Genomic DNA, 10,233 nt, shown 5'->3' on the forward strand with positions numbered 1-10,233 from the left:
AGAAATCCATGTAAGATAGAAAGGGGAAAAATACAATCTGAAAATTTGTTGTTTGATATCCACATGCCTGCCATGGCATGTGTGTTCCATCTCCAACACATAGTAACAGTAACTGGGGCCGGGGGGATAGTTTCCTTCTTGTCGGATAGGTTCAGACATAAAAAGAACCTGTCAGCATGGGACTTGGCCATGGGGGAGATCACTCAAGGTCTTGATGAGATTTCTGCACAGTAACAGGAGTCAGAAGAAAACAAGAAGAATGGGGAGCAATGAGTACAGGGGGTTAGTATGAGCTTGAGAGGTTTTTGTAAAGATGGATATGAAATGGGAAGTGGGAATAAGAAAATAACTGTTTTGGGAAGAACATCTAACAGTGTCTTGGTGTGCTGGTAGGGTAAATCCATTGAGTCACCACTGGGAGGAAAGAAAGATCTCTGGCGTGATAGCCTTGAGTTGGTAAGAAAAGGTGTGTGACCAAGTGAACAGAGGAGGGCTCAGAACCCACAGTTCATGTTGTAGAATAGGAAAAAACCAGAGCTCCGGCGTGCAGAGCCTGAGCCATAGTGCCATAGGCAAACAGGAGCTAGCACTGGAGGAAATCCTTCTTTCTCTGGCTGCCTCAGTTTCTGCAGAAAAGTAGGAAACCAGGTTGACTGTTGGTGGGAGGGAGGGAAAGCAGATAATAGAGGTTTAGGGAGACATGGGCAAAGAAAATTAAATATGTATAGGAGTAGAGGAAAGAGCCAAGTATGTTGGTTCAGGCCCCTAATCAAGCACTTGTAGAGGAAGGAGGATTGTCACAAGTTCCAGTCCAGCCTGGTCTACATATGAGACCATGTCTCAAAAACTAGATAAGCCAGGTGGTGGTGGCAAACACCTTTAATCCCAGCACTCGGGATCTCTATGAGATCAAGGCCAAACCTGTCTACAGAACTGGTTTCAGGACAGGCTCCAAAGAAACCTTGTCTTGGAAAAAAAAATAAAGGATAGGATCCATCCAGCGAATGAATGGATGGATAGATAGGTGTATAGGTGATGTTGGGATGGATGGATGGACAACGGATGGATGTATGATGGGTGTATGGGTGATGTTTGGATGGATGGATGGATGGATGGATGGATGGATGGATGGATGGATGATGGATGGATGGATGATGGATGGATAGATGATGGATGGATGGATGATGGATGGATGGATGATGGATGATGGATGGATGATGGATGGATGGATGGACAACGGATGGATGGATGATGGGTGGATGGGTGATGTTTGGATGGATGATGGGTGGATAGGTGATGTTTAGATGGATGGGTGATGTTTGGATGGATGATGGATGGATGGATGGATGGATGGATGGATGGATGGATGGATGATGGATGGATGGATGGATGATGGGTGGATAGGTGATGTTTAGATGGATGGGTGATGTTTGGATGGATGATGGATGGATGGATGGATGGATGGATGATGGATGGATGGATGGATGGATGGATAGATGGATGATGGGTGGATAGGTGATGTATGGATGGATGGATGGATGGATGGATGGATGGATGGATGGATGGATGATGGGTAGATGGGTGATGTTTGGATGGATGGATGGATGATGAATGGATGGTGGATGGATGGATGGATGGATGGATGGATAGATGGATGATGGATGGATGATGAATGGATGGTGGATGGATGGTGGATGGATGGATGGATGGATGATGAATAGATGGGATGAGATAAGATAGATACAGAGACAATGCAGGAGAGTGAGTGGATAGCTGGAAGGAGTAAAGGAAAGCAGGAGGATTGCAGGCAGCTTGAAGGGACCCTGGAGAGATTCATGGTCAGGGATTTTCAGTGACACCTGACAGCATGGTGATGATGTTTTCTCCAAAATCATTCAACTGCGCAGGTGCAAAAAGGAGTGGATGGCAGCTTGGATTTAATTAGTACTATGATTTCACCACACAGGCATGATGAAGGAGAGCAGACAGTGGACCTTCAAGTACACCCCAAGGATCGAGTCCAGGGGTTGGTTAGGTAATATGTGCCGGATTAGGAGAGAAACGGGAGCAGGAAGTAGAGGGACTGAGAAAAGGAGTTTGGGATGAATGGCTGGAAGGCCCTTGGTGTTGGACAATAAACCAGAGAGCAGAGGCTGTGGCCAGAGGGCTGTGTGTATGGAACCCATGTACAGGGAGATCAGAACAATCAGGGGCCAAGTCTGAAGCTGAGATGTAAGAGGAGGTCAGGGAGCTAAGGGGCCAAAGTGTTAGAAGGAGCAACTGCTTGTCTAATGAAATCACTAAGAATTAATTCAGAGTCAGAAACAGAGGCAGTACACTTCACAGGATTCAGGTGAGTAGCCCAAGGTCAGCCATGGTCCAGCGGCTATAGGTAAGGGCAGGAGAATCATACTCTGTGGGAAGAGATAGTTTGAATTGTGACAAGAAGAAAAAAGAGCTATTAAAATATCTAAAGACATAGCAAGCTTTCCTAAAGGCAGGTTTGAACTCCAAGGGTCCTGTGGAATATTTCAGAACTTAGGGGAGGTGGAAAGGGGGCAGGAAAGAGGCAAGCCCAGGATGTGAGGCCGGATCTCAGGGTACCAGGAAAGAGGCAAGCCCAGGATGTGAGGCCAGATCTCAGAGTACCTTTGTAAATAAAAATGAGAAGCACAATGAGCTCCAGCCTTCTGGGCTCCTAATGGTTCTGATTAACATGGAAATGCAGTGGAGGATGAGTACAGGACTCTCTGGATCGTGGTAGAGGGATGTCAGGAGGCCTGAAGGGAAGCTGTCTTACTCAGAAAACCGAACTCTCCCTGAGACACGTGACAACAGCCCAAATGCAATGGCTGGGATGTCCACCTGTAATAGGGCTCATCTCTTGAGCTCTCTTTGAAGGATAGGTCTAGAGAAATGGGCTCAAGAACTGAAAGTCTGATCATCGTGTCCAGGTCTGAAGACATTCCCTGGTGAGCCAGTCTCAGTGCAGAGACCCAGCCCAAATGTTCTGCACGTTGATCACAGTCAGCGCTCATCCCCCAGATTGGTTGCTGCCTCCAGCTTCACACCACCTGGCCTGTAATAGTTTGTAGGAGCGTCTGGAGAGTTGGCTCAGTGGTGAAGAGCACTGACTGCTCTTCCAGAGGTCCTGAGTTCAATCCCCGGCACCCACATGGTAACACACAACCACTTATCACTGAAGTCCCGTGGGATCTGATTCCCTCTTCTGGTATGTGTACATACATGAGACAAACACCCATAAGCCTGAAGTACATAAATAAGTCTTTTAAAATACAATTCATGGGAACTGCTTCAAATGAAACTCACGTTAGTTGAGTTGTCCATGGGCTACTCACTGTTGTGAGTTTTTTATATATGTTTTCTCCTCTGGTCTTCATGTCAACCCAATGAGGTAAGAGCAATGATTGTCATAATTCAGAATTGAAAGACCTGAGATTAACAGAGGGACAAAAACCTAGACAAGGTCACACAGCAAGGGGACTTGAAGTCAAATCTGTCCATTCTACAATTGGCCTTTGTAACCACGACATGGTGATTATCAATGGCCACACTGGGAGGGACATCTTCCATGGATGCATATAAGGAATCTCTGAGCCGGGCTGCAGAGATGGCCGAGCAGTTAAGAGCATTTGCTGCTCTTGCAGAGGACCCAGGTTTGTTCCCCAGTACTCATTTGGTGACTCACAACCATCTAAAACTCCAGTTCCAGGGGATCTGATGCCCTCCTCTGGCCTCTGTGGGTACCATGCATTAAACAGAACACTAATACACATAGGACAAAACTAAGTAAAATGTTCCTTAAAAATCTCTGGTTCCTGTTCCCAGAACTAGCCCACATGTATCGTCACCCCCTTCTCTTGAATCTCACACCCAAGCACCCGTTTTATTTTGTTCTTTTTGCAAGATCCACTGCGACTTCCCTCCCACCCCTGTGGTTTCAGAAGTCTTTGTTTTTGCTTCTGCCGCAGATGTGAAAAGCTGGCTCGTGATGTTCGGATTTCAGCTCAGCAACATCATTCCCGGATTCCCAAGAGCCAAAATGTATTTTGTGCCTCCCCCCTATGAACTGTCAGAGAGTCAAGCAAGTGAAAATGGACAGGTAAGTGGCAAGGTCAGGGGAAGGCTCTTGACGAGAATCTCAACAACTGTCTTCATTCCCTGTCATAGACAGCTCCACGTGGGAGACGGGGGCCTGCTGGGAAAGGGACACCGAGGCTGGGTATAAAAGCAAGGAAAGAGCAGAGACTTCCCAGGCCGAGAGAATGCCCCCTGCCATCCTTTCTAGTGTGGCCCATATTTCTTCCCAACCTCAATGATTACCTTAATTGTGGTATCATTATCTATTCAGTATCTACCCTCCGGTCACTTCTTGATTAACAATAGCCCAGAGATATCCAGTGGCACCCTGCCATCTGCACTGCTGTAAGATCATAACCCTTTCAGCTTTTATGGGAGGCGATAAAACTGTGGTTTGCAGTTTCTGTCCCATTAAAGAACATTTTTATGCCCTGCATAAAACCCCATCGTGTTATGGCCCAAATGCATACAGATTGAGTTCTTAGAACATAATTTGTGCCTGGGTCTCCCTTTGATGGCCGAAGGGTGGTCAGTTTCAATTTGGGTGCAGCTGAGACCTCAGCCTCTAGCAGATGGGCAGAGTGGGAGCTGCATTGAGCTGACCCCCGATACAGGACTGGGGCTCTGCTCTGTGGACGTCTGGAAGGTCTCAGCTGCTCTGAATAGTCGTCCAGATTGTGTGACTATAGAGCGGCAAGGAGGAGCTGTTGGGTAATTGAGAACAGCATTCTCTCCATCCTGCCCCTCAGGGACCACTCAGTGGATGAATAGCCATCATTCCTCTCATTTATCTAAGTGCCGTTACCTCCCAAACACAGCCTCTTCCATTATTCCAGCCTGTCCCCCAACCACCAATTGAGACAAGTTGTCATTTGTGAGGGGAGAACTCAAGGCCAAGGAGATAATGGCGATTTCATTCCTCTGCAGAACCAGGGCTGAGATCCAAAGCAATGGACTCCGAGTGGGAAGGAGGGGTATTCCCTCTGGCCCGCACAGCCTGGATCTCTCAGCTTCAAGCCCTCGAATATGAATATGCACACAAATCACCTAGAGTACCTGGCTAGAACACGGCCTCAGCCTGGAGGCCTGAGAACGGCTTTACTAACAGGGCAGTCGGTCCCAGATATCCATCTGTGGCTGCTCTCACTCTGAATAAAGGTGGTGAATCCCCAAGTCACTGGTTTTGGAGCTGGGCAGGTTACAGCAGCGGGGGTGCCAGCCACTCAGATACCTGATCCCCACGTCAGGACATCTCTGGGTCTGAAATGTACCAGGCAGCTGCAGCACCACAGGTGCGAAATATCTCTTGGCTCCCACAGTTGGGGTGCACAACCTGGCTATAGACTTGGGCAAGGTGGAGAACCTCCTTCGCCATATTTTATTGAGTGGCATGGTGGCAAGATGGTCAGAGCACCGCCTCAGGGGACTGGGAACCAGCCAGACTGCCCTAGTTACCTAGTTGGGATGTATTGGTATGTTTTAGGACAGTCTATGAATCCTGGCAGAGGACTTTTCATCACTCTTCTCTCCAGTTCTTGCTTCACGCACTGCCTAGGCTACCTTCTGACCTTTCCCTTTTGTCTTGTGCCCACAGCTCATTACGGGTGTCCAGCAGACCACCGAGAGGCATAACCAGGCCTTCCTGGCTCTAGAAGGACAGGTCATCTCCAAAAAGCTCCATGCCAGCATCCGAGAGAAAGCAGGCCACTGGTTTGCTACCACCACGCCCATCATTGGCAAAGGCATCATGTTTGCCATCAAAGAAGGGCGGGTGACCACAGGTGTATCCAGCATCGCCAGTGAGGATAGCCGCAAGGTGGCATCTGTGTTGAACAACGCCTACTACCTGGACAAGATGCACTACAGCATCGAGGGCAAGGACACACACTACTTTGTGAAGATCGGGGCGGCAGATGGTGACCTGGTCACACTGGGCACCACCATTGGGCGCAAGGTGCTAGAGAGCGGGGTGAATGTGACCGTGTCACAGCCCACGCTGCTGGTGAATGGCAGGACTCGAAGGTTCACCAACATTGAGTTCCAGTACTCCACACTGCTGCTCAGCATCCGCTACGGCCTCACCCCCGACACGCTGGACGAAGAGAAGGCCCGAGTCCTGGACCAAGCGAGACAGAGGGCCCTGGGCACTGCCTGGGCCAAGGAGCAGCAGAAAGCCAGGGACGGGAGAGAGGGCAGCCGCCTGTGGACGGAGGGCGAGAAGCAGCAACTCCTAAGCACGGGACGGGTGCAAGGTTATGAGGGCTATTACGTGCTTCCGGTGGAACAGTACCCAGAGCTGGCAGACAGTAGCAGCAACATCCAGTTCTTAAGACAGAATGAGATGGGAAAGAGGTAACAAAATAATCTGCTGCCACCTCTTCTCTGGGTGGCTCAGCAGGAGCAACTGTGACCTCCTCTCCTAAGGAGACGAAGACCTAACAGGGGCACTGAGGCCAGGCTGCTTTAGGATCCCAAGTGGCAAGAAAGCTCACATTTTTTGAGTTCCAATGCTACTGTCCAAGCGCAAAGTCCCTCATCCTGAAGTAGACTAGAGCTCAGCCACAAATTCTGAGGAAAAACAAAACAAAAGGATGAAAACGAATGAATGAACAAACACACAAAATGTTTCAAGTTCCCCTAAAATACGACCCACTTGTTCCGGGTCTGACGCAGAACAGCCAAAAGGAAAAGGAACCGAAAACAGCGAACAAAACAAACAGAACAGACAAACAAAGACGAACACGCCGACCGTACAAACGAAGACGAGAAGGCCTCACATCCTAATACCTCACTCATACACAACGTGAGCAACACAGAGACATTCACAAGGGCCGCCGTCACCAGACCAGCCAAGGACGACTCGGACTGATGGTTGGACAAACACTTCCGACGTTTTCGTTTAAAGCAAATACAGGTGCATTTAAAAAAAAAAACACGACTTTGGGGGTGATTTGTGTGTAGCGCCTGGGGAGGGGGGGCACAAAAGTGGAGGAGCGAGCACTGGAAATACTTTTTAAAGAAAAAGAAAAACGCAAGAAAAAAAGAGAGAGAGAGAAAGAAAAGAAATTAATATCGGCAGTCAAAGCGAAACAATACCGTCGGGCACTTAACTCTCAGGTCTCTACTTATTCAGGCCTGAGCTAATTTATTTGAGGGCAGAGTGTAAAATGTAATTCAAAATGGTGGCTATACTCACTACACATAAATCTCATACTCTTTTTGTCTTTGGAGATTCCATTGTGGACAGTCATCCGCAGTTACAGGGTGTAGTCTGTTTAGATTCCGTAGTTCGTGGGTATCAGTTGCGGTAGAGGTGCGACATTTGTGACTCTGTTGCTAACGGTACCACTTCCGATCGCCCTGTACATACATGACGCCGCCAGGCGCAATCACTGTTTCAGACTTTAAACTATTAGTGTGTTTGTTTGGTCCAGAAACTGAGACAATCACATGACAGTCACCACGAGGAGAGAAAATAAAAACATAAATAAAATAAAAACAAAAAAAATTTTAAAAGGTTAAAAAAAACAAAACAAAAAAAGTCTAATAAGAACTTTGGTACAGGAACTTTTTTGTAATATACATGTATGAATTGTTCATCGAGTTTTTATATTAATTTTAATTTGCTGCTAAGCAAAGACTAGGGACAGGCAAAGATAATTTATGGCAAAGTGTTTAAATTGTTTATACATAAATAAAGTCTCTAAAACTCCTGTGGACACTGGTCTTCTGTGGAAATGTTTTATACTGCGGTAGAGGCTGGAGGAATGGGCGCGACTGGGATGGATTCTCACTGCCTAAGCTCATCCGGATCCGGGAACCCTTATCCCTAAAGCTTTAAACCTGGAAAGCTAGGGGATTGGAATTTCTTTTCTTTCTTCCTTCCTTCCTAACCTTCCTTCCTTCCTTTCTTACTTTCTTCCTTTTTTTCAGATTTTAGAAAAAGATGAGATTCACTTATGGCTCATATACATTATACACAGAGCCTGACCACCACTAAACGGTGTTTAGCCTCTTGTTTTGCTTTAGGACAGGGTCTCCGAGATAGCCCAGGCTGTCCTAGAGTAACTCACTATGGAGACCAAGCTCAGACTTGCCAAGCTCTGCCTGCCTTTCCCCCCAAGTGCTGGGATTAAAGGAATGTGCCATCACACCTGACAACACGGTTCTTTTAAATAATGCAGTGCCTGCAGCAGAGTTTCATGGTTAGGAATCTTCATAGATTCTTCCTTGGACCTGTGTTCGACAACTTTAGATTTGAGGTGTTTGGATTAGGGATGATCAGCCTGGACTTGGACCACTTGGGAAAACCTTTTGTTTTATTGTGGTTTGGGGTTTTATTTGGGATGAAAGGATCCTTTTGTTTGTGTTTGTGTTTTGTTTTATGGTGTGTGGTAGGGGACACTGAGACAGGGTCCCGTGTAGTCCAAGCTCGCCTCAAACTTGCTATGTAGTCAGTGTTGATTTTGAACGTCTGATCCTCCTGCCTCCACCACACAAGTGCTGAAATGACAGATGTGTGGCCCCTCCCCCAGCTCTGGAGCATCTTAGTGTGCACCCCCAAAATGCTCTGGCGGCTCTGAAACTTCTCCACCTGTATCTGCAGATCTTTGTGGTGGGCAGGAGAATCTGGCCTTGATGTATGGGGCTATTAGGACCCTCGGGCCTGCCTGTACATGGATCCATGCCTCAAGGCCTCCTGGGACACCTGGACCCCTTTCTGTCACAACTTTGTGATTGTGTGTGTGTTTTGAGACAGGGTTTCTCTGTGTAACAATCCTGGTTGTCCTGGAACTCACTCTGAGGACCAGATTGGCCTTGAGATCCGTCTGCCACTGCCTCCTGAGAGCTGGGATTAAAGGCGTGCGCCACCACCACCCAGCTTCTGTCACCACTTTCTAGTTAAGCAAATCAGTAGCAGAAAACCTAGGGTGACCACACTCACCCCTTTGGAAGTTTGCACGCTGTTTGTGTGCTCACATATTCTTCCCAGCTAGACCAACGTGCCCCCAGACTTAAACCCTTTGGGCTAATCGAGTGACAGGAGCCCTTTGGGGTTTTAATTTAACTTTTATTTCATACCACTTCTACCGTTAAAATAGCATCAACAGCAAGCATGAACCTGTGCTTTTGAGTTGCCATTCTTGATACCGAGGGCTCTGCCATGCAGTCTTTCCATTCACTGAACAGCATCTTATAGAGAACTCATCACAAGCGGCCAGGCTAAGGACTGGGGTGCAGAAGAGAAGGAGACACAACCAGGAACTCACACCCCATAAACTTCCAGGCAAATGAATGGGGAGACAGTAGACCAAGGATGGCTCTAGACATGAAAATGGCGAGATGTATCGGTGCTGAGAAAGAAGACCATGAAGCAACGGCAGGAACAGAAAGTTCCGTAACAACAGGAAGACGTTCATTTCAGTGGCATAAGCAAGTGCCATGGGGATGGCGTGCAGGACAAGGAGAAGCAGCTGATATAGTCTCACAAGTGAGATGAGGAGAAGGCTGAGGGCACCATCAACCTCAGGCAGAGGTAACACACCACTCCAGAGGAGAATCTGGGGGTATGCCGAGCAGATGGAATTCAAGACTGCTCTCCCGAGTCATCCACTTTGCAGGTGGAAAATGCTAATGGACAGTCTCTATCTGGTATGTGGAGAAATCAGACTCAACACTCCTGTGTCCGTGACTTCTCCTGGAAATCTGACTAACGGGCCTGTCTCCCTGAGACCCTCCTGAGAGCTGCAGCCCTCTGCCTTGCGGGTCATCCAGGCACTTTTCAAGTGGCCTCCACAACAGAAAGAAAGGGAGCTGGGGTTAGCCTGACTTCAGTTAGCCTGACTTAAACCAGGCCTTAGGAGCTACCAGCAGAACAAGCTGTGATTAAGAAGGCAAGCCCGAAAAGGAACATGGCTCCAGGAGCACCCCTCTCTGTGCAAGTGGCCTGATTCCACAGATGGGGAATGTACGGAGACGGGGCTGACATCCTCAGGCAAAGGCAGGTCGAGATGGCTCCTTCTGTGGGCTTTGGGACCTGGAGACACGATCACAGAGCAGCCTCAGATGCTGGTGGTAGAACCTTCTGTGGGATGAGACAGGGACAGGCGAGGGGCCAGAGGACACTCATTC

At 48.1% G+C, this 10,233-nt stretch overlaps 1 protein-coding gene across 12 annotated transcripts in view; it reads left to right on the forward strand.

Annotated features, from left to right (window-relative positions):
• Window positions 1–7,820, forward strand: part of Tenm2 (teneurin transmembrane protein 2) — a 1,235,501-nt gene extending 1,227,681 nt beyond the window's left edge. For all 12 annotated transcript variants that reach the window (XM_075941316.1, XM_075941315.1, XM_075941317.1 and 9 more), the window contains 2 exons: window positions 3,993–4,123; window positions 5,696–7,820. In XM_075941316.1, coding sequence (XP_075797431.1) covers window positions 3,993–4,123; window positions 5,696–6,457 — 893 coding nt within the window. In that variant the 3' untranslated portion in view covers window positions 6,458–7,820. The remainder of the gene's footprint in view (window positions 1–3,992; window positions 4,124–5,695) is intronic.
• Window positions 7,821–10,233: the final 2,413 nt, after the last annotated feature.

The sequence above is a fragment of the Microtus pennsylvanicus genome, chromosome 11, assembly GCF_037038515.1.
Source record: "Microtus pennsylvanicus isolate mMicPen1 chromosome 11, mMicPen1.hap1, whole genome shotgun sequence".
NCBI classification, from domain to species: Eukaryota; Metazoa; Chordata; class Mammalia; order Rodentia; family Cricetidae; genus Microtus; species Microtus pennsylvanicus.